Source organism: Panthera onca, chromosome F1 (assembly GCF_046562875.1).
Source record: "Panthera onca isolate mPanOnc1 chromosome F1, mPanOnc1 haplotype 2, whole genome shotgun sequence".
Lineage (NCBI taxonomy): Eukaryota > Metazoa > Chordata > Mammalia > Carnivora > Felidae > Panthera > Panthera onca.
In genome coordinates, this window is record NC_138355.1 from 35339494 (window position 1) to 35364215 (window position 24722).

Consider the following 24722-nt stretch of genomic DNA (forward strand, 5'->3'; position numbering starts at 1 on the left):
CCTCCTAGGACCACATCACTCCGGGGGCTCACCCAGAGCCTCCACTCACAGTAACTTGTATTACTCTGTCACCTGTTTGTCTTAAAACTGGAACTGGGAGGGAAGAGAGAGTGTTTCAACAACATGGAATCTACACGATTTGAGTTTAGTTCTAATCAAACATGACAAAGGTCTTGGCAGATAAGCTCTCTCTGCCTTTGTTGTGTATTTACAACAGAGGGTTTGGGACCGAAAAATAATTAACTGAAATAATAAAGGACAAGAAGACACCTACTCTGAATGTGAAATAGAGTCAACAGTCTAAACTGCTTCTTGTGACAATCAGTGGGGCAGAGATTTATGGACAAGGAGCCTAGAGCCAGCATGCCCAGGAGTCAGAGTTTTGTTTTTTTAATTTTTTTTAATGCTTATTTATTTTTGAGAGAGAGACAGAGTGTGAGTGGGGTAGGAGCAGAGAGAGAGAGGGAGACACAGAATTCAAAGCAGGCTCCAGGCTCTGAGCTGTCAGCACAGAGCCCGATGCGGGACTTGAACTCACGAACCGTGAGATCATGACCTGAGCCGAAGTTGGACGCTCAACCGACAGCCACCCAGGCGCCCCATTCAGAGTTTTTTAACATGCCAATCAAGACTGGAGAAGCTCTCTAGAAGAATATGCTTCCTAAGAAATGCATTAGGGCAGGATTCACAAAGAGGGAGAGCAACCATGCTAGATGCACACCAGTCACTGATGATGTGACCCCAAATCATGCTGGGTCCCAACCCCCTTATTCAGTACATTACTTTCACGAAGGTCAAAAGTTAACAGAGCCTCCCAACCAGGCTCACCTTTTAACCAAGAACTACTCCATGGCCCCCTGGCTAGAGAGAACCCCTTTTCTACCATTTTCCAACCCTGTCATTAAAACTGGGCAACCTATGATATTTGATGAACTAATTAAGAGCAAATCAAAGCAATTACTTAACATTACTTGCAATAACCACATGAAATTTCTAATCCCAATAAGCAAACTGAACCAATAACAACATGCATTTACAGAGGCTTAAAAAAAACTCAGCATCTATAATCAGTTATAATGGAAAACCAGGATGTTGCAGGCTATCTACCCCCTTTTTTTTTTTTTTTTTTTCAACGTTTATTTATTTTTGGGACAGAGAGAGACAGAGCATGAATGGGGGAGGGGCAGAGAGAGAGAGAGGGAGACACAGAATCGGAAACAGGCTCCAGGCTCCGAGCCATCAGCCCAGAGCCTGACGCGGGGCTCGAACTCACGGACCGCGAGATCGTGACCTGGCTGAAGTCGGACGCTTAACCGACTGCGCCACCCAGGCGCCCCTATCTACCCCCTTTTTAAAAGCAACATCAGATATGGTAATATTCACTGAGCTCTTCCTCTACCTGGGCCCTGGCTCTTCTGCCTACAGAGATGAAAGACTGAAGGTGCCCTGTGAATGAGCCAGAATGGCAACTGTGGGCAGGGCCAAGCCTAGGGTGAGGGAAATGGAGGTGCCTAAAAAGTGCTAATTCCCATGATTGCCCAAGTCCCCAGTCTGAGCTTCGTACATTAGGTTTGCAATTGCAAAACCAAGCCCTGTCACATGTTACATACTAGAAGTGCTAAGAAACACACAGCTGCAAGCAAGCCCATCTGGAGAACAACAATAACAAACAGCAGGGGGGCTGAGGGATCTTTTGGAACAAAAGCTCCGGCCAACCATAAGCTCATGGGGCAAAATCAAGAAGAGTAAGAAAACTCGCAAAACACATCTGTCTATCCATGGGCACCAAGTACAGGAATAATAAAAGGGTAAAAGCTAACATTTGTAAACATCTACTGTGTGCCAAATGCCTTAATAGCATTAGCTTATTTAATATTCAAAACAACTCTTGAATGTGGGCATTATTACCCTCACTATTATTATTACCATTTAAGAGAGAACTAAAACAGAGAAATTTAGTAAATTGTCCCATATCTGAGAGCTAGTAAATGCCAACAGGGACCTATGCTATTTTCCTACGTCTGTTTTTTTTTTTTTAATTGACACTCCCACATATACAGAGGTCATTTTCAAGGAAAACAGAGAGCAATAAAATGGTCAGTACCTTGTAGCATATCCCAAGCTACTAAGAAACCATTGAAACACAACCCTTTGTGCATCTGTACATAAACTTGGAGAGAAACTTTATTATTTCACCTATCTTCATAGCCTGACAGTATTTTTGAGTGGTTCAGAAAGCACGGATTGCCATCCTATTAGACAGATGAAGAAACCCAAATGCCAACTGTGGTCTGAGTTGAGGGACAGAGAGTGGACAGTGGCCCAAACCCTTTGAAGCTCGCCAAGCCATGGCTCCTCCCACTGGACATCCCCAAAGGGCTTTAATAAACCAAACTACTGACCTCCACATCCCCGTGAAACTGAACATGGTGCTCACACAGCGAGGGAGGGGTGGTGGTGTGAGTCCATCCAGGCGCATGAGCAGAGCTGGGACACCAAAGAGAACCAAGTACTTCAGATAGAAAAAGATCACTTGAGCCAATGCCAGTCCTCCTGAAAGACAGAGGGACCCATCAGACACAGAGGTAAGCAGTAGAGCAATCTCCTGGGAAAGATGCACCATTCCTGAAAACACACCGTCTGTTCCCACTTCTCCACCCCTCCCTTCTCTTCTCCTTACCTCACACATTACAAAAAGTTTCCCACGTTGGTTTTGAGCAATGAGAATTTTAGATTAACAAATATTGAAAACTCCTTTATTATTGTAATGGGCAACAGGACCTCTTAGCATTGATGCTTTAACAGACACTACACTTAAAAGCATTTTATATATATACTTATGCATTTAAGTTATATTTGTATATATATGTGTATACACACACGCACACACACACACACACACACACACACATTATGGTTTTTAAAAAAAACTATCTGTAAGGGAAAATCCTCCCCAAATCTTTCCAAAACTTCATGAGTTCGCATCCACTAGGATGACTAAAATCAAAAAGTCAGATCAACAAGGGTTGGTGAAGATGTGGAGAAACTGGAACTGTGACATACTGCTGGCAAGAACACAAAATGGTGCAGCCACTTTGGAAAACAGCTTGGCATTTCCTGAAATTATTAAACTTAAAGTTATCATATGACCCAGCAATTCCACTCTTTGGTACATACCCTAGAGAAATTAGAAGAGATGCCCACACAGAAACCTATACCCAAATGTTTGTAGTGGCATTATTCACAAAAGCCAAAACATAAAAACAACCCAAATATGCATCAACAGAATAAACAAAATGTGGTAAATCCACACAATGGAACATTATGTTGCCTTACAAAGGAATGAAATACTGATATATGCTACAACATGGATGAATCCTGAAACACCATCCTAAGTGAAATAAGCCAGTCATGAAAGGCCACATATTATATTCCATTCATAAGAAAGTTCAGAATAAGGTAACAGAAATAGAAAGTTGATTACTGGCCCCAGCACTGGAGAGGTAGGGGATGGGATTATGGGGGAGGCAGTGGCTAAAAGGTAGGGTTTCTTTTTTTTTTTTTTTTAATGTATATTATTTTTGAGAGAGAGACAGAGAGCAAGCAGGGAGGGACAGAGAGAGAGACAGACAGACAGACAGAACTGGAAGCAGGCTGCAGGCTCTTAACTGTCAGCACAGAGCCTGACATGGGCCTTGAACTCACAGACTGCACGCAAGATCATGACCTGAGCTGAAGTCAGATGCTTAACCGACTGAGCCACCCAGGCGCCCAGGGTAGGGTTTCTTTTTGGGGTGATGAAAATATTATAAAATTGCCAGTGACAATAGTTGCACATATCTGTGCATATACTAAAAGCCACTGAATTGTATACTTTAAGTGGGTGAATTGTACGGTATGTGAACTAGATCACAACAAAGCTATTAACAAAAAAGCAAAACAAAACAAAATAAACCCCAGGAGAGCCCCAAGCTACAATGGTCTCTTGGCCTAAATTGAGCCTTTCCAGAAAGAGAAGAACACAGGATGTGGACACTGGGCAAGATGTGAGGTCTGAGACACATGCTCTGGCCCACACAGGCCTCTGCCTGTCCCCAGTGGGAACGACCTGCTTCTGCAGCTGGGGCTTGGGGTGCTCTACCAACCACCACCTCTCCTCTGGCTCCCTGTCTGGCCGCTTTGACCTCTGTGCCCTATGCCCGATGGGGTACCATGGATCTGGGCCAGATACTGGCCCCCATTCACACTGGCCTCAGCACATAGGTGAGGAGATGCGGCGGGTTTGTCAGAGAGGTGCTCACAAGGAGAAGGTTGTGGGCAAAGTGTATGTGGAAGCCCTTGAGAAGATAACCAGCAGCCACGTGCTGTCCAACCTCAAGAGCGCCTTCTCCAGTGTGTGGGAAATACTGCAGGGCAGGTTGGTGCAGCTGAGCAGGATTATCTGTGGGATATTCAGAAGGAAATAACTAAGCTTTAAAGAAGTACTAGCAGAAAACATTATTGTTTGGATCTTTCCATATTATACAAAGATCTTGGAAAGAATGTCACTACAATGGAGAGTGGCTGTAAATGGCAATTCTGTGCCAGAAGAAACACATAAGTCTGAATATATAGTTTGGGCAAAGGCAAATGGTGGTTTAAATCTGAAAGCCACATGTCCTACAAGGAAAGAACCAAATAATCACTCTGTCTCCTTCCCAATCAGCAAACAGGTTCTTCAGACTTTGGAAACCAGACTACAAACATACGTGTTAAAAGAGTTGGGTATAAAATAGTAGCATTCTTGGATGTGTCTGATAGCAGTCAAGAAAGAAAAGCTGATGTGTGTGTGTGTATGTCTTAAGTGTGTATATATACACAGTCATCAAGAAGCGGGACATATGTGCTAGCAATGCCATCTAAAAAGTGGGAGCATAAAACCACACTGAATGGGAAAGAAATCTATTCCACTGGCCAAGATGGCAATGAAGGGGACTCTAAAATACTCTAAAATGAACCACCAGACTCTAGTCAGAAAATTCCCAGAGCTAAAAGAGGCAGGGCACAAATTAAAGGGCACAAAGCCTCCAAAACTGAAGAAGTGAAGGCATTTGAAGACCCAGGGAAGACTGTGCAAGGTTACAGCCACTGGGAGCTCTTTTACATATGAAACATCAGAAACTTCTTTCCCCCATTAACAGGCTGCAAGATCAGGGAGAACAAGCTACTTCCTTCCCAAATACTGCCTTCAATGTGATGCGGGTTTTGTACACTTATCACGTATGAGGCACAGGAATTAAAATCTGTCAGATTCTTGGGGCACCTGGGTGGCTTAGCTGGTTAAGTGTCCAACTTCGGCGCAGGTCATGATCTCATGGTTCGTGGGTTCAAGCCCTGTGTCAGGTTCTGCACTGACAGCTCAGAGGCTGGAGCCTTTTATGGATTCTGTGTCTCCCTCTTTCTGCCCCTCCCCTACTCATGCTCTGTCTCTCTCTTTCTCTCTCTCAAAAATAAACAAATTTTTTTAAAAAGCCCTTAAGATTTTTTAAATGGTCTATTCCATTTAAATACTCTATAATTTCAATTCTAGCATCCTTTCATCTATATCATGCATGAGGAAGTAGCATTAACACTGCTATTACACACTACCTTACAGGTGTTTTTGTACTTACCTGTATTTTCTACCACACTGCAGATTGCTCAAAGCCCATGACCACATGATTGAACATCAGGAGTTTTAATAGCACATGCCCAATAAAGAAGAGCTTGTCCAGTGAGAAGTTCTTCCCATGGATAAAGGTAAGGGTCCAAACTGTACTGGATCCTCTTAAACTGTTAGATTCCCCTATAGACTCAAAACAACTTAGCATCTGCCTAATGAAAAGTCTTTATGAACCCAGAATGGGTCAAGCTGTGTCTTACCAGAGTCTGCCAAGGATTGGGGAGAATTTGCCACAGACTGGAAAAGAGGCCCCTGGACTCTGTTGACTGGCCAGCTGCATAGCTACCGTCTTTGTACAGTCAAGCCCTGCCCTCAAGACTCTCATAGTCAGTTTAAGACACTGATTCTAGATTCACTCTGTTTCAAGAAGCATGCTGTCTCTGCATTGTTTTCTGTGCCCACCAGCTTATGTGCCCTGACTCACTGCTGCACTCCAACCTCCAGCCTATGCTGGGCTCTCACCTCCATTCATGGCCTGACTTTATCCCTGTACCTTTTCTGCTCCAAGGAAAATAACCCCAGCCACTTTTAACTTATCTATATCTAATCTACTCTAGATTTTGCTTAAATGCTCCATGACTAAGTCAGTGCAGATTCAGGCAAACTAGACATTTTGTAAAAGTTTCTTCTTATATTAAGTTCTTTATAACACTGTCTCATGCCTACAGTTAACAATACTGTATTCTACATTTTTTAAACAGATCTCAGAGTAAGTGTTCTAGCACAGTTTTTTAAGAACCTTTTATTATATAAGACCTAGGATAAGAATCAGATGTATAAAGATTAATCAAGAAGATCTGAACAAACCAATTACCAGCAAAGACATTAAATCAATAATTTAAAAACTCCCAACAAACAAAAGTCCAGGACCAGATAGCTTCAGAGGCAAATTCTAGCAAACGTTTAAAGAATTAATACCCATTCTTCTCAAATTATTCCAAAAAATAGAAAAGGAAGAAAAACTTCCAAATTCATTCATTAACCTGATACCAAAACCTCACAAAGACACCACAAAAAAAAAAAAAAAAAAGAGAACTAAAGGCCAAAATCTCCAATGAACACAGATGCAAAAATCCTTCACAAAAATACTACCAACCAAATCCAACAATACTTTAAAAAAATCATTCACCATGATCGAGTGGGATTTATTCGTAGGTTGCAAGAGTGGTTCAACATTCACAAACCAATGTGATACATCACATCAATATGAGAAAGGGTAAGAACCATATGATGATTTCAGTAGACAAAGAAAAAGCATTTGACAAAGTACAACATCCATTCATGATAAAAACCCTCAACAAAGTAGGTTTAGAAGGAACATACTTCAACATAATAAAGGCCAGTTATGAAAAACCCACAATATCATCCTTAATGGGAAACAACTGAGAGTTTTTCCCCGAAGGTCAAGAACAAGACAAGGATGTCTGCTGTTACTGCTTCTATTCAACATGGTACTGGAAGTCCTAGCTTCAGCAATCAGATAACAAAAAGAAAGAAAAGGCATCCAAATCGGCAAAGACGGAACAAAATTTTACCATTTGCAGATGACATAATGCTCCACACAAAAACCTGGAAAGACTCCACCAAAAAATGGCTAGAACTGACAAACAAATTCAGTGAAGTCCCAGGATACAAAATCAATGTACAGAAAGCTGTTGCATTTCTATACACCAATAATGAAGCAGCAGAAAGAGAAATTAAGAAAATGATCCCATTTATAATTGCACCAAAAACAATAAGATACCTAGGAACAAAACTAACCAAAGAAGTGAAAGATCTATACTCTGAAAACTATAAAACACTGATAAAAGAATCTGAAGATGATCACAAATGGAAAGACATTCTAGGCTCACGGATTGAAATAACAAATATCGTTAAAATGTCTATACTACCCAAAGCAATCTATACATTTAATGCAATCCCTAACCAAATACCACCAGCATTTTTCACAGAGCTAGAATCAACAATCCTAAAACTTGTATGGAACCACAAAAGACCCTGAAAGCAATCTTGAAAAATAAAAGCAAAGCTGGAGGCATCAAAATTCTGGACTTCAAGTTATAAAGCTGTAGTAATCAAAACAGTATGGTACTGGCACGAAAATACACACATCAATGGGACAGAATAGAACACCCAGAAATCAACCCACAATTATATGGTTAATTAGTCTTCAACAAAGAAGGAAAGGATGTCCAATATAAAAAAGAATGTCCCTTCAATAAATGGTGTTGGGAAAACTGAACTACTTTCTTACACCATACACAAAAATAAATTCAAAATGGATGAAAACCTAAACGTGAGACATGAAACCATAAAAATCCTAGAAGAGAACCCAATAACTTCATTGACATCAGCCACAGCAACTTTTTTCTAGATAGGTCCCCTGAGACAAAAGAATCAAAAGCAAAAATAAACTACTGGGACTACCTCAAAATAAAAAGCTCCAGCACAGCAAAGGAAACAATCAAAACTAAAGCACAGCCTACAGAATGGGAGAAGATATTTGCAAATGACATATCCAATAAAGGGTCAGTATCCAAAATACACAAAGAGCTTATAAAACTCAACACCCAAAAAACAAATAATCCATTAAAACATAGGCAGAAAACATGAACAGACATTTCCCCAAAGAAGATATCCAGATGGCCAACAGACACATGAAAAGATGCTCATCATCACTTACCATCAGAGAAATGCAAATTACAGCCAAAATGATCTATCACCTTACACCTGTCAGAATGGCTAAAATCAACAACATAAGAAACAGCAGGTATTGGAGAAGATGTGGAAAGAGGGGAATCCTCTTACACAGTTGGTAGAATGCTAACTGGTGCAGTCACTCTGGAAAATAGTATGAAGGTTCCTCAAAAAAATAAAAATAGAACTACCCTACGATCCATCAACTGCACTACTGGGTATTTACCTAGAAAATACAAAAATACTCATTCAAAGGGATACATGCACATTTTTTCTACAATATATTTAAGCAGTAATATTTACAATAGTCAAGATGTGGAAGCAGCCCATGTGTCCGACTGATGAATGGATAAAGAAGATGTGGTATAAGATGTAAAAGATCTGTATGCTGAAAACCATAGAAAGCTTATGAAGGAAACTGAAGAAGATACAAAGAAATGGAAAAACATTCCATGCCCATGGATTGGAAGAATAAATGTTGTTAAAATGTCAATACTACCCAAAGCAATCTACACAGTCAATGCAATCCCAATCAAAATTGCACCACCATTCTTCTCGAAGCTAGAACTAGCAATCCTAAAATTTGTATGGAACCACAAAAGACCCCGAATAGCCAAAGTAATATTGAAGAAGATGACCAAAGTGGGAGGCATCACAATCCCAGACATTAGCCTCTACTACAAAGCTGTAAACATCAAGACAGTATGGTACTGGAACAAAAACAGACACATAGACCAATGGAATAGAATAGAGACTCCAGAATTGGACCCACAAATGTATGGCCAACTAATCTTTGACAAAGCACGAAAGAATATCCAATGGAAAGAAGACAGTCTCTTTAACAAATGGTGCTGGGAGAACTGGACCGCAACATGCAGAAGAATGAAACTAGACCACTTTCTTACACCATTCACAAAAATAAACTCAAAATGGATGAAGGACCTGAATGTAAGACAGGAAACCATCAAAACCCAAAAGGAGAAAGCAAGAAAAAACCTCTCTGACCTCAGCCGCAGCACTTTCTTACTTGACACATCTCCAAAGGCAAGGGAATTAAAAGCAAAAGTGAACTATTGGGACCTCATCAAGATAAGAAGCTTCTGCACTGCAAAGGAAATAATCAACAAAACTAAAAGGCAACCGACAGAATGGGAAAAGATATTTGCAAATGACATATAGGATAAGGGGCTAGTATCCAAAATCTAGAAAGAACTCACCAAGCTCCACACCTGAAAAACAAATAATCCAGTGAAGAAATGGGCAGAAGACATGAATAGACACTTCTCTAAAGAAGACATCCAGATCGCCAGCAGGCACATGAAAAGATGCTCAATGTCGCTCATCAGGGAAATACAAATCAAAACCACACTGAAATACCACCTCATGCCAGTCAGAGTGGCTAAAATGAACAAATCGGGAGACTATAGATGCTGGAGAGGATGTGGAGAAACAGGAACCCTCTTGCACTGTTGGTGGGAATGCAAACTGGTGCAGCCGCTCTGGAAAACGGTGTGGAGGTTCCTCAAAAAAAATTAAAAATACATCTACCCTATGACCCAGCAATAGCACTGCTAGGAATTTACCCAAGGGATACAGGAGTGCTGATGCATAGGGGCACTTGTACCCCAATGTTTACAGCAGCACTTTCAACAACAGCCAAATTATGGAAAGAGCCTAAATGTCCATCAACTGAGGAATGGATAAAGAAGATGTGGTTTATATATACAATGGAATACTACTTGGCAATGAGAAAGAATGACATCTGGCCATTTGTAGCAACGTGGATGGAACTGGAGAGTGTGATGCTAAGTGAAATAAGTCAGGCAGAGAAAGACAGATACCATATGTTTTCACTCTTATGTGGATCCTGAGAAACTTAACAGAAGACCAGGGGGGAGGGGAAGGGGGAAAAAAAGTTACAGAGAGGGAAGGAGGCAAACCATAAGAGACTATTAAATACTGAAAACAAACTGAGGGTTGATGGAGGGTGGAGGAGAGGGGAAAGTGGGTGATGGGCATTGAGGAGGGCCCCTGTTGGGATGAGCACTGGGTGTTGTATGGAAACCAATTTGACAATAAATTATAAAAAAAAAAAAAAAACTGCCAGAGAAAGTTTACCAACAAACTAGTTTCTGAGAGTGCACTATGGCATAATAATAACAGCTACTGATTATTAAGCACTTACTATGTCTATATGCCAAGCAGTTTGCCATCATCAGATTTCATTTTCAGAACATACCTCTCTGTGGATATTATTACCACCCACATTTCACAGACAGGGACTTGGACATAGAAAGTTCACAAAACTTGAGTAAGAGCACACACCACTAATAAGTAGTAGAGTCATGACTTGAATTTGGGTCTGCTGCCTCAGTGCACCATATTTACTAGACTCACATACAAATCTGAGAGCAAACTTGACAGAAGAGAGTTCGTGAGAGGCAGACCAGATGGGCAGGATAATGACGGGGCTGTTACAGGCAGCCGAAGAAGATATTCCAAGCAGGAAAAAAAAATGCAGAGACAGAGCTCTATAGACCCTTAGGAAAGCCAGCTTCAAGGAGCACACTGTAAGCAAAGATGCCCAAGAAACAAACACACAAGGTAGTATGCTGTGGTAAGCAACTCCAGATTCGTAGGTCTGAGAATTCTGATCCTCTTAGCATCAGAATGAGTGTGTTATTAATTCAGAGAGTTTACCTCCCAAAATGCTTAATCTTTGGACATATTGAAAAGTCTAATTTTGAAGGCTTTCTTCTTACTAGGTTTAAATCTAGGTTAAGTCTTAACCTGTTTCTGGGCAGGGGAGTAGAATATTAATTCCTATTTGCCCAATCTCTTTAATTATAAACTGTTAACATCACAGGGGGGAAGGCTATAGTCACAATAAATCACACTTAAGGTCAAAATAATTGTTTAGCAAAAATATTGAATACTTCACAAAACATATCTTAAAGTAAAATCAAGGTGTTCCAGAAGCATTTTTATATGGCAAAATAAATTTTTAATCTTTTTTTCAAAACTGACTATAGTAGCATAACAGAACAGGTCCTTCCCTATCCCAAACTGTGCGGGGAAAAAAAACCCTACGCAGAAGCAAAGCACGCGTGCCCACATGTACACATGTACACACACACACACACACACACACACACACACACACACACAAAACGCCACATAAGATTTAATGAAGTAAGGTAGGAACAGGAGGAGATTTATAAAGAGCCAAATGACCCGAAAATTCTAAAGAGCAAATTTTCAGGTGAAGACCAGGTATAGATTACAGTTTGAATTTTGATGCTTCCCTATGAAGCATCTACTGGGCAAAGTTGCCCAGTAGAAGCATTCTGTAAAATCTATGTGCAAAAAGAACTAGAAATCAACTACTAATTATTCTCCTGCAAATCCTTCAAGGAACAAAGAATCCCTCTAGAAAGCAGATAACAGCCTCCTGAAAGTATTCAACAAATTCCTATTTCCACACATCAACTTTGTAGAAAGACCCACCTATTGTATGTCATCTGAGAAGGCACCTGTACACTAAATAACCTGGGCATAAAAACGGGTTAAGTAGGGTCAGCAGAGATTACAGCATTCTCAGGGATGTTGGGGATGGGAGGAAAGGGAATACTTGGGCGTTCCAATAATAACCATAGTGCCACTTGCTGCTTCTTATAAAGCTCCATCAAGCAGGCATCTCTTCCATTCTTCAAGCAGGCACCATGAAATTACCCTCACACCACATGGAGTATCTGTAATTGAACAGTCAAGTTCCACAGTAGTAAATCCCAGAGAAGTGCTGGGTTCACACTGCATTAAACTCCAATCACCTCGGGGTTCTAATCCAAGGAGAGAATTCATAAAAATTAATTTTTTCTATTGCATCTTAACAAACCTTAGAGTTTGTTAATGCCTCCAAAGGAAGAGAAGAGAATCTCATGCTATCTGACATGTGTCTGTGTCCCCACTTTTCAAAACAGACATCAGATGTCAAATGCCTTATCCCTCTCCCCTTGTTGTGATATTGCAGAAGGAGAAAAAGAAAATAAATGACTCGGTTAGCATTTCATTACCATTTAGATAGGCGCACAGACGTTATTTCAACAACAGCTGGCACTTAAACAATGAGCTAAAACCCTCTGACTGCATGCACTCAGGAGATGGGTCCCTAAACTCCCAACCACTGAGCAGTTGACATTTCAAACGGGACTCTAACGTACACTCCCCAGAGCTTTATTCTATCTTTACCATGGAAAACCAACTACCTTTCAACCATTTTCACTTTCTCACTTCTTCACTCACTCTCAAATCCCTTAGAAAGCTCTTTTTTATCCCCATCATCTCCTATACCTCAATCTACCATGGTGAGACACCATTCTATAAAGAACTCAAAAAATGTGACCTTTTTGATCTCTTTTAAAGAAAAACCATAAGTTACCACCATATAGTTACAGTCTGTCATATTTTGTCTTCATAGAAGATTCTGATGTTCAAAAGAAAACGGCCCAATATTTGGCTAAACCATGGAATGCACAGCACCAAGAGAGAAGCTATTGTGAACTACAGACTTTGTGTGATAATGGGGTGTCAAAGTGGGTTCATCAGTTTTAATTAATGTACCCTCTCTGATGGCAGGTGTTGACAGTGAGGGAGGCTGTGCATGTGGGGGGTTGGTGGGGTATTAGGAAATCTCTGTACCTTCCATTTCACTGTACTTCCATTTCAATTACCTCAATTTCACTATAAACCTTAAACTGCCACAAAAAAATAAAGTCTTTTTTAAAAAAGAAAGAAAACAATAGTTACTACCCTTTAGAGATACTACTGAAATATTTACGGATAACGATAAGATGTCTGGGATTTGCTTCACAATGATGTGGGAGAGCGTACAGATTAATGAAAATTGGCCATGAGTTGGTAATTGTTGAACGTGAGTGATGAATACATGGAGGGGTTAATTATGTTAAGGCCTTTAATCTTCTAAAATACAAAGTTTTAAAAGGGGTGGTATTAAGAGTCCCCACCTGAACCCTGAATTTTAGCCAGGAATGTTCAACTTCGTCCTCACACACCAACCAAATGCATCTGCAAGGACAGTGAGCAAAATGGACTCATGTCAGCATAATCCCACCTCCTTGCTCACTCTATAAGCACAGAAAAAAAGGAAAGTGGAAAGGAGAGGCAAATTAGAGGAAGGAGAAGGGGGAAAATGCCATGAAGTAGAATAACGAACTTGCTTATTATCAGACCTTGTATCACTGGGAATTGGCAGCCTGTGAAGTGGGTCTCTGATAGCAAGATGCCCCGCCATGATCTTCTTCAATTACAACAGTGTTTCCCAAGTTTATCTGCTCTTAAGAATCAACTGGGATAATTCATCACAGAAATTCCCAGGCTTCTCCTGGACAGATTTTGATTTAATAGGTTGGGTCAGAGTTCTGAAATCTGAATGCAAAACAAGTACAATGGGATTACATACTGATAAGCCCATCATAAATATCATATGTCCAAAATGCATTTATTACACCTCATCTACCAAATACCATAGCTTAGCCTAGCCTGCCTTAAATGTGCTCAGAACACTTACACTAGCCTACAGTTGAACCAAATCATCTAGCACAAAGCTTATATAAAGTGTTGGCTATTTCACGCATTTGACTGCGTGCTCTACTCAAAGTAAAGAACAGCACGGCTCTAAGTGTGTCGGTTGTTTACCCTCGTACTCGCGTGGCTGGCTCAGAACCGTGTCTCGCTGCTGATGCCCAGCGTCACTAGACCGCACACCGCACACCACACGGGATACTGCCAGCTCGGGAAAAGATCAAAATTCACAACTCAAAGTATGGTTTCTACTGAATGCTGTCCATTGCTTTTGCACCACCCTAAAGTCAGAAAGTGTTAAGTCAACCCGTTGTAACTCAGGAGCCATCTGTACTAGGAAGTTATGTTCAGTCAAGTCTGAGAAATTCCAAGTTCAAAGATCCACACCCTACTTCCCTTTCCCCCACTTGTGAAAATATACATCAAAGTATAGCGATTTTGGGGGGAGGGGAAGGGTAAGGTTACCTTTCTGCTGTGGTTCATTTATATTTTCTGACTTTCATGTAGAGAAAGGAAAAGGACGTCTCTCCTGCCCAATCTGTTTGCTGAATGCCAGAACTTCAAAGGCAATGTTCCAAACTCACTCTGACATTCATCACTTAGTTATCCAAAAAGAGAACATGCAGAGAATTTTAAAGGAAAATCTTGTGCCATGGGATTGACCTTTAATTTTATTAGCTAAAGGCTGCTATAATTTTGACAACCACAACTTAACTGGGAAGAAACAACGTTCTGCTAGCCTGAGGGGATATCAGCAGTCACTCAGGCATGATCTAATGCTCTCGTTAGAGGAACAAAGACCCAAGCCCCCCTGTAGAGTTTTTGCTAAAATAAATACCTCCACAAAAAGTTGTGCTACAGACAACTCTTTGCAAAGCTGAATTCCATAATGTAATGAGTAGTGTAAGAGGAAAAAACCAAAATCACTGCCAGTTATCAAAGCTTCCTCAAAGGATAAATCCTCAGGTAATTCTCAAATCTGCTAGCACTTCAGGGGGAAAAAAACTGTCAAAAGTAACTAGGGTATGTTTATATATGTTATCTATATATTTATTTAATCTGTAGATTCATGATAACATTTTCCCTCTGTGACAGTTGAGCTGTGATAGTCCTTGAGGGATATGAAAATGATTTAAAATTTATCAATTATAAAAGATGTTAAATGATTCTTTTTAACCCTTCAGAACAGGAAGGTTGCACTCCAAGCACCTTCCCTTTCACAGGAAAACAAATGTTTGAAAAGCAGGACATGTCCAAGTCACCAGCAATCTGTGGATCTTCTACACATCATCTGCTCCAATAGCTTTAATAGCCACCCATTCGCTACCGAATCCCAAATGCGTGTTGTTAACACGGATTTGTCTCCTAAATTCCAAAACTGTAGGTGCGATCACCCCTGGACATCTCCACTTCCACACCCCTGGCCCCACATGGTATCTGGCACCCAACATGTGCCTAGTGAAGGTTCGGAGATGAATGAGAGGGTAATGATTCCTTCTGGAGACTTCCTGAAACTTTGTTGAATTAATTTGCACTAAATGGCCATCGTTTTTTCAATGATCACAATTAGATTTGAGGAAGGCTCATACTTAAATAATACTTCACAATCATCAAGCCCATCTAAACTTCCTTAATATGCTTGGTGATACAAAATTAGTGACAGTTCAGGACAAGAACACTCAATTTCACTCTCCTAATCAAAAGTAATTCATTATACTAGTGGGGGGGGTGGAGGAAGGCATCAAAATCTGAGGGAGTAGGGAAAGTAGCCCAGAAGTGAGCTGTTTTGGAGGAAGAGTCAGCTGGATGGAGGAAGCCTCAAGCAATGATGTGTGCCCAGCATGAAGATATGAAATGGCCCCGTATGCTGGGGAGGGGGCCCGGAGCATGTGCAGTAATGGTGACGTGGCTTCAGCAGTAAGAAAAGCATGGTCGGAAAGGGTCATGCTGGTCGGCTGAAAAGCACAACTTGATAGTAAAAGACCTGAGAAAGCAAGCAAGGATGTGAGATGGATGTGTTTTTGTGTTGGAGAAAGATTGATCTGTAAGAGAACAGGGGATGGTTTTTGTTTATGGCAGAAAAAGGACAGGGGAGCAGATGGAGCAGCATGGCGGGAGAACAGTCGGAGTTTCAGGCAGAGGAACCAGGGAGCTCCGGTTGTCAACTGGAAGTTGCCTGGGTGGCTTTCCTCCAGACATTTATTAAAGTGCTCTCATGTACACAAATGCTTTGTGTGAACAGACCTGTGTGTGTGTGTGCGCGCGCGCACGCACAAATCGAGAAAAAGAACCAAGTACCACGCGACAGGGCAATGCACAGCAGGGACAGTCCTTAAACAGAACTGATTCCACAAGGGAGGAGAGGCAGAGGAGGCCATGAGCTGGCAGTCTCAGGAGAGCACTGGGCTCTGCTCAGTTCAGGGAACAAGGAGTCATGTCCACCTGATCTAGAAATTAAGGAGCTGGGAGACTCTCACTGCTGAAACCCAGTGACAATCTGATCTACGGCCTGTATATAAAAATGTGTTCTACATAAAATCTGGAAACTAGAATATATTAAAAATTTTTAATTTTGCAGAGGAGTTTCACAAGAACTTAAAAGCACGAAGACTCAGGGATGTCATGACAACTGGGATGACAATGGCTACTTGGGCGGACCTCTTTCTGGGCCAGAAGCACCACTACCACCTCACATATAAATTGCCCGGGAAGCTGAGTGTTAGACGGAAAAGATTTTGTCTAATTTGCACTGCTCAGACTACCTAGCTTTTACTGCCACCTCCTGGTCCTTTCCAGTACGACTACTCTGAACTAGGGACACTGATAGCCACACATACACACACACACACAATCAATTGCTGCGTTCAAGAATCTCCAGACAGAGCATCAAATTAAACCATGACCACATTGCAAATGGAAAGCTGTGAAACCTGGTGGGAGCCCCTGGACAAGGCGTTGTACAATGATAAAGTCACCCCAGCCAGGCTGATCTCCCCCAGGGCCGTCAGCACCCTGAGAGCTGATCAGAGTCAGGAGGTATTTGCATAATAAACCAAGCTTATGGAGACAAATCTATAACACCAGAAAAATGCCAATCTGCCAATTAAGAGTGATAAATATCACCTCCAAGGTAACAGGAGCCTCACAGTTTTATCCTATGCCTCTTTTCTCTCTGGGCCAACCACACAGGAAATCAAATTACGCACTCAAGGAGTTGCCTGGTGAGGAAGAAATCAGGGCCAGGGCATTAGCCAGAGAAAATGAACACTTAAAGGCATGCGGCTCTGAGAGAGGAAGGCATCTGCCCCACCACAGGGATATTCTGTCAGCAGACATGACAAAGCAAACTGTCAGGACAGGGTATCCCTCCCAGTCAGTGCCTGAACGGGAATTGTCAGGACTTGCCTTTTGGATGCTTCTCTGTCTAGTTCTGCCCAAGCTGACAACATTTCTGGTTGGCAGAATCCTTGCATGGATATGCTAAAGCTTCCAACGAGGCTGTCACCAGTGACGGGCTGCCCAAGACCCAGATCTCTGATCCACTGTGCACTGATACAATAATCTGCTCTTTGTAATGGGCTGTACTTTCCCTATTCCTGAGCTTCTGGAGACACCCCACGGCAGTACCGTGTACTTGCAATAAACAGGTAATGACAATTTCCATTCGCTGAGAAATTACAAGTTTACAGGGATTTGTCCATCGATCACCACAGCTATTCCTCTCAAGCTCCCTTTGGGGTTCTTTGGGGAAGTGCTAAGATCCTTACTTTAAAGATGAAGACGGTGAGATTCAGAGATGGTAAGTGGTTTTTCCAAGGTCACAAAATTAGTGAATATAGAGTGGAAACTAAAAGATCTTCAAACCCCAAGTGAGTCTACGGAGCACACCTGCTTTGAACGGTCAAGGGTGCCTGACCCACAGCACCATACGGAATAGTGTCAATTATGAGCTACCTACTATTCTAGGCTCTGGGAACACCATGATGACCAATTTAAATAAGGCTCCTACCTTCATCTGTCGTACATGTATTCAGTGGTGAGGAGCCCAGTGCAGAGAATAGGGTGATACAAAATGCTGGTGGGCCATTTCTTTTTGGGAAATTGCTTCTCGTAGGAGGGGAAAGGTTCTCTTATTTTTTAACGTTTTATTTATTTTTGAGACAGGGAGAGACAGAGCATGAACAGGGGAGGGTCAGAGAGAGGGCGACACAGAATCTGAAACGGGCTCCAGGCTCTGAGCACAGAGCCCGACGCAGGGTTCGAACTCACGGACCATGAGATCATGACCTGAGCCGAAGTCGGCCGCTCAACCGACTGAGCCACCCAGGAGCCCCTTTTTTTTAAATTTTTATTTTTTAACGTTTTATTTATTTCTGAGACAGGGAGAGACAGAGCATGAACAGGGGAGGGAAGATTCTCTTAGAAAATGACATTTCAGCTGAGACAAGAATGCTGAGAAGTCACGTGATGATCAAGGGGAAGAGCATTCCAACCTGAAAGGACAGTTAATAAAAATGCTCTGTGGTGAGACCGTGCTCATCTAGAGAGAAGCCTGTGTGGTGCAGTGCAAAAGGCAAACCGAAAGTGATAGGAGACCAATGAGAGATGTGGCTAGGAGCCAAACCACACAGCGTTTTGTTAAGAAGAACTAGTCTGGTTTTAGTCAATGCACAATGGAAAGCTGTCACACTATGACAGAAAGGTGTCGCTTTTCAATGGAGTCACACCATTCTAGAACCGGTTTACACCCCAGAATCCCAAAGCTCATAACCTTGCTATTGGACACAATGGATTCAGATCTTCTATTAATACAGAATGTTTTCCATAAACAGGTAGGAGGTATTTGAAAGACTCCAAAAACAACTTATCTTGCAGGAAGGAAAAAGGGTTGTCCCATCGGAGGGCCCATATTTATAAGTGGTGTGTTCACAACCTCAACATTCAGGCAAATCAAGCTCCGTGAAGCCCAGCAAGGCTCCCTTGGGGGCACTGGCTGTCTTTTAGCAGAGCTCAGTTCAGAAATGCTGGGAGACACAGCCAGGCCCCACACCGCCCTCCTCCCCCCCACCCCCCACAGCGGCATCTCCCTCAAGCTCAAGCCCATCCTGCTCTCCTACAGTTCACTGCTCAGATGGCAGCCTGACAGCTGCTTTCTCTGGAACTCAAAGATAAAACCTGTAACTGTCCTATAGCAACGGGATGCTCAAAACACCCCACAAGGGGGAGCAGGGAAAGAGAATCGGGAAGGGAGGGACTGGAGTGGGAGGAAGACCTATGCCTTCTGAATAGAAACTCACTGCATAAAAGAGCCACAGTCATCCACACTCGCAGTTAAAACACTGCCGAAACAGGGAGGGAAAAATAGCCCCATCTAAAGACCCATTTGGCAAGTCTTTGACCTAGGAAATCACCCTCAGGAAATCATCAGGGATGACCAAAATGGCTTATGCAATTATGTCCACTGAAGGATTATTTATAACAGGGCAAATTTCAAACCAGTGATCAACAACAGAGAATTGGTTAGTGATATTACAGCCAAGCCCTGGAAAGGAATACCATAAAACTGGTAAAAATCATACTCTCAAAGAACAGAATCGGTAAGAGTATTTCATCACATAAGGACAATTTCAGAATATATCAAGCTGAAAAAAAATCACTTGTAAGGGAAACAGGGCAATGAGCAAATCCTTGTAAATAATCTAGACAAGAAAAACAAGGTAAATGGGAAAAGTAGATGGTGTCTGGAAATCACTTTGATTTCCCACTCTGTGCACACAGCCTTATATGCACTGGTGAGCGAGCCACTTATTAAAAACTCATCTGGGTTACAGTCTGGCATCAGGGAGTGCTAAGAAAGATCCATTAGGAAAGTGAGCAGGTGCCTTTTGGCAAAGACACTGGACCTGCACCTCTGTAAAAATAATGACTTGTGCTTTCTGCCTGCAGTAGGCCAAGCAGGCTGCAGATTTCCTATCCCCCATCCCTACCCACCCCCAGGAGGCCTCCTCTGCAGCTCTTAAATTTTCAGGCCACTCAACAACAAGGGGCTGTGGTCTAAAATCAACACTGCATTTGTAAGACTCACTACAGCCTTCCTCTTGTTTCTCATTCCTTACCCTCCACCCCTCACTCCCAGCTCCCTACTGCAGTCGCTGTGACTGCCAAGCATTGGCTGACGCACCAGAGCCAAGTGAGAGCAGTGATGGCAGCAAAAAGGACAAGGGCTTGATGGGCACTGAGGAGGGTGCTTGTTGGGATGAGCACTGGGTGTTGTATGTAAGTGATGGGAATCTATCCCCAAAACCAAGAGCACACTGTATACACTGTATGTTGGCCAACTTGACAATAAGTTATATTAAAAAAAAAAGAAGAAGAAAATCATAATGAACAGACAATAAAAAAATAAAGTTTACAAAATAAAAAAATAGGGAAAAAAAGGACAAGGGCCTGAACAGCGACACACTCGGCTCCCACCTAGGCTTGGCCACCAACCAGCTGTGATGCTGGAAAAGCTACTGGGTCTCTATGAGCATCCATTTTCTAATCTGTAAAATGAGAGTGTTTTACATGTTTTCTCTGTGAGATCTAATTTGGCTCTAAGATTCCCAAGTTCAAAATCTCTCGAATGTCTCATCGCCAAAGAAATACCTGGACCATGGACAGGAGATGACTGAATGTATCTGGAGCCCAGGGGATCTTCCCAAACTATCTGCATGTTACAATGACTTTCATTGTACAAGTCTGGACCCTGAAGAAACAATTTAGGTTGCCTCTTCTATGGGCCTTTAGGGGAAGCCATTCCTTCTAACACCTCTCTTAGGTATTACTTGATCATGCAAAAGCACCATTTCCATTCACTCTACACTCAATTCTGAGTTCTCCTATAGGGGGACCAATCATCCCATCTTGTTGAGGACTGGGGATTTCCCAGGATGAGACTTGCAATACCAAACCCAGACAGTCCCTGGCAAACGAGGACAGCTGGTCACTCTATCTCTCATTATACTCACTGTTTGGTTTGTTTCTCCCAAAACACCCTGACACTACACAACAAAACAAAACTCAACACCTGTTGATCTGTACACACATTGCTGCTCAAATAAACACCATCCACAGATCAGCAACAATGGAGTCCTTGGGTTGCCCCAAGGACACTTCTGTAGGCAGGCAAGGGTGCCTTCATTTGTCTCATCCCATTAGGTGCTCTTAAATTGGCAGGGTTATTTGTAATCAATTTTTTAAAAAATGAGAACTTTTATCAGTATTCAACAAAAAGCATATGAATAAGAGAAATCACTTATTTTAGCATTGAACCAGACATTATTTCACTGCATCGTTAATGCCCTTAAAGAAGATGGCAACTAAAAAACAAAAACAAAAAAAAAACATATGGCTCACAGCAGAAGACTCAACAAAAGAATCCATTTGTTCCTGCTTTGATTCTTTGGACAAATACATGCAGAGCACCTATTCTGTTCCAGGCAAACAATAATGAAAGAGAAACACATTCACATGGAGTTTACAATCCATATGTCTGATCGTTAATGAATGTTAAAGCATTTAACACATTTCCCAAACTGGCTCCAATCTGGTTACCCATAATACAAGTTAAAACATTACGTGTTGCACCCTTAAGATCACAGAAAAACAGAGTATGGACAGAATATCCACCTGTTGGTCTCTTCCAAAACATTTCATATTCCTAGAAGACAGACACTGTGTCTTCTTTTTGTAACTCTTCAGAGAACCTAACACCATTTATGAAATGGACCTGAAAATTCTAAAAAGAAGCAAAGAGCAAAGGAGGAGAATGTTCCAAGCAAGAAGTTAGGAAGGAGGCTGTTCTACTGCCTGTGATAAGTCAACTGTACTCAGCACTCCTTACAATCAGCATGCTAGAACCCAGGAGCACTGGAGCAGCAGAGAGATCACACCCAATCCCAACAGAAATCTTGGAACAGGGAGCAAAGTGTACTGTACTCCACTTTCAGAGGTTCTCTGCATACTCCGGAGAGGGGAGGACACAGGCTAGTTTCACCCCTAGGCCTAAGTCTTTGGAAACCAGCACATATATTCATGTAGTGCAGCAGCTCAAGAAAAGTTGTCAGCGGTCGCTTTCAATCATCACTGGTCACAGGAGAGTAGGGATGACATCTAGACTTGCAAGAATGCCTGGGTAGAGAGCCCCAGTAAGGGTGGACCCAAAGGCTGTGGTATCTCACCCACCAGGTGCCCGAGGCGGAATCCCAGCCTCCACCCCTGGCTCCTCCCTCAGTCCCTCACCCCCCACAGCCAACTGTTTAGTAGTGCCAATCAGTTCTACCCCACAAATGTTCCAAATTTGCTTTTCTGTCCCTTACCGTAGATCTTGAAACGCTAATTATCCTGGTTCAGACCTCCATCACCTCTTTTTCATTTTTGGTGGGGAGGTGTTTTTTGTTTTGGGAGTCTGTTTGTTTTGCCTAAACAACTTTTTAAACTATGCATTCTGCAAGGACAGAGGCTGGACTTTACATCCGTGTCACCTGAACCGAAGAAAGGTATGAATCCATCAGTTCATTCATGAATGTGTAGGGCACAGTTCTTTCACTGTCCCCGTCTGCCTGGACTTCCCACTTTGCCACAAGGCTCCACCTCCTAGCCAGACTTTCTGACCCATCGTAGCTGTGACCTGCTTTCTGCGTGTCTCCTAAGCTATATCTAGCCAGACGACCAATACACGAATAGGCTCCATGCCTTGAGAGGAGGCAGTGTTATACACATGAGCCAGAGACAGCCTCCACACATTGGCTCCTAGGCACCAGACTGACAACAAGTGAGTTCAAAATCTCACTGGTGCCAAACTCAAATTTTTATACATACAATTGTTTTAAACATAGCCCAAATCAACAGACCTTTTGCCATCTAGAGCCCACCTGCTGTAGCATACCCCGTGAAACTGCCCTAAACCTGCTAGCCATAGAGAAGACCAACCCCAAGCCACTGGTGCCCTTCAGAGCCCTCTGACTCAGAGACTTCCCACCAAGCTCCCCATCACACCACCTAGACACTACCCCCTGTGATTCCACCCTCTCCAGGGAGTCCCCTTGCCCTGATCCTCTTCCGAGTGCCCCTCCCCGTGATGTAGCCTTGGAGGACTTCATTGTGAAGGACTTCCTTCCCCAATGCACACCTGTCAAAGTATCACCCCAATAAAGCTGTGTGTGCTACTGCTACCTCTTGCTCGTGTCTTTTTCCTTCATCAGCCGTGGACTCCCTCCAACCCCCACCAGGCAGAAATCTGGGGAGTTCTTCATATTTGTAAGTTCTTTGTAGTTCCAGTTTGATAACTTTTAATCTGTCTTGTAACCCTAGCTTTAAATTTATCATCTGGCTTCATCAGTATTGTTTCAAAAACCTAATCTTTGCCTGCAAAGTTCTGTTCCAAGGATCCAGGATAGCCTCCTAAGCCCCTGGTTAGGAGACCCTGGTTACCTATCTAAATCTTATTGGGCTTTCGAGCTCTGGCCCCTATTCTCCCATCTTGGATAACAATTTGGGGCCCTGGCTATATCTGTCTGGATCCATGTTTCTAACCCATGCTCTTGGTGAACAGCTCTGGAACTATAACTTTATCTACAGATGCTGTGAGAAAGTCTTGTACCGACTATTTTATGAAATTTCTCGTTTCCATCCATAAGATTCCACAGTTCAGAATATCTGCGACAGAGCTTATTGTGGCTGCTTAATGTGGCTGCCGACAGAATCGAGGATAATGAGCACAACAGCAAATGGTATTTATGGCCTTGTTTGCAGACGCACAGAAAAGCAAAGAGGTTTGTTAACATAATAGGATCCTGTGGCTTGATTTTTTTTAAGTTATTTGTTATGACACTGAGTGAGACTGAGATCCTACTAAGAAATGCTGGACGGAAATAATTAATCATACATGCTTCTGAAAGCCAAGTACATTTTCTTAGTGAAGTTGTAACTATCCAAAAATATCAAAAAATGAGGTCTGACCTCACACAAATCAATTAAGTGGATAAGAAATGCTGATACACCTTAAGTAGTAACTTTTCCCTTAGGCATTATTAGCCCAAGTCAGGCTTGAAACACAAACAACACATAGCTAGGAAGAATGACCGAGAATCTGAAGGGAATGCCATGGGAGATGAGATTCTTAGAGAAACAAGGATAAGTACAAAGGCTAGAAGTGACAGTGGCCTCACTCTATTTTAGGAGCATGTTGATTTGAGGGGTTCTGCCTGCCTGTCTTCTGGGCTGCATACTGACTTTTTGCAAACAAGATACTCTAATCTTTGGACCTTACTCTGGCTTCAGAGCCATCAACATCTGACAAATATGTGCACAAAACTGTTTGCTGCTGGGGGAAAACTCTCAAGTGCTGTGTAGGAAGTCTATCCTACCTGGCAGTGAACATCTACCTGGCCTCCATTTTTCAGGAGGCACTCACTTCTCTTTTCTCAAATGTCTGGGACCTAAAATAAGGCACAGCCCAAAGCAGAAGGGGATGCCACAAAAAAAAAAAAAAAAAAAGCCTCAGAAAATAAGAGGGAATCTTTTCCTACCACCAGTAACTTTACCATCTCATTCCTCCTGTCTCACAAAGAAAGCCTCAGATAAGATACCCAGTGCACATGGCACCACATTCAGGACACAGAGAAGATGTTCCCAGCTTCTCCCAGGTTTGCTCACAATAGATACACTGGGACTAAGTATT

General features: G+C 42.2%; 1 protein-coding gene across 5 annotated transcripts in view; it reads right to left on the bottom strand.

Moving 5' to 3' along the window:
- Positions 1–24722, bottom strand: part of HHAT (hedgehog acyltransferase) — a 325652-nt gene that overhangs the window by 188664 nt on the left and 112266 nt on the right. For all 5 annotated transcript variants that reach the window (XM_078441116.2, XM_081791895.1, XM_078441115.2 and 2 more), the window contains one exon: positions 2403–2553. In XM_078441116.2, the coding sequence (XP_078297242.1) occupies positions 2403–2553 (151 nt within the window). The remainder of the gene's footprint in view (positions 1–2402; positions 2554–24722) is intronic.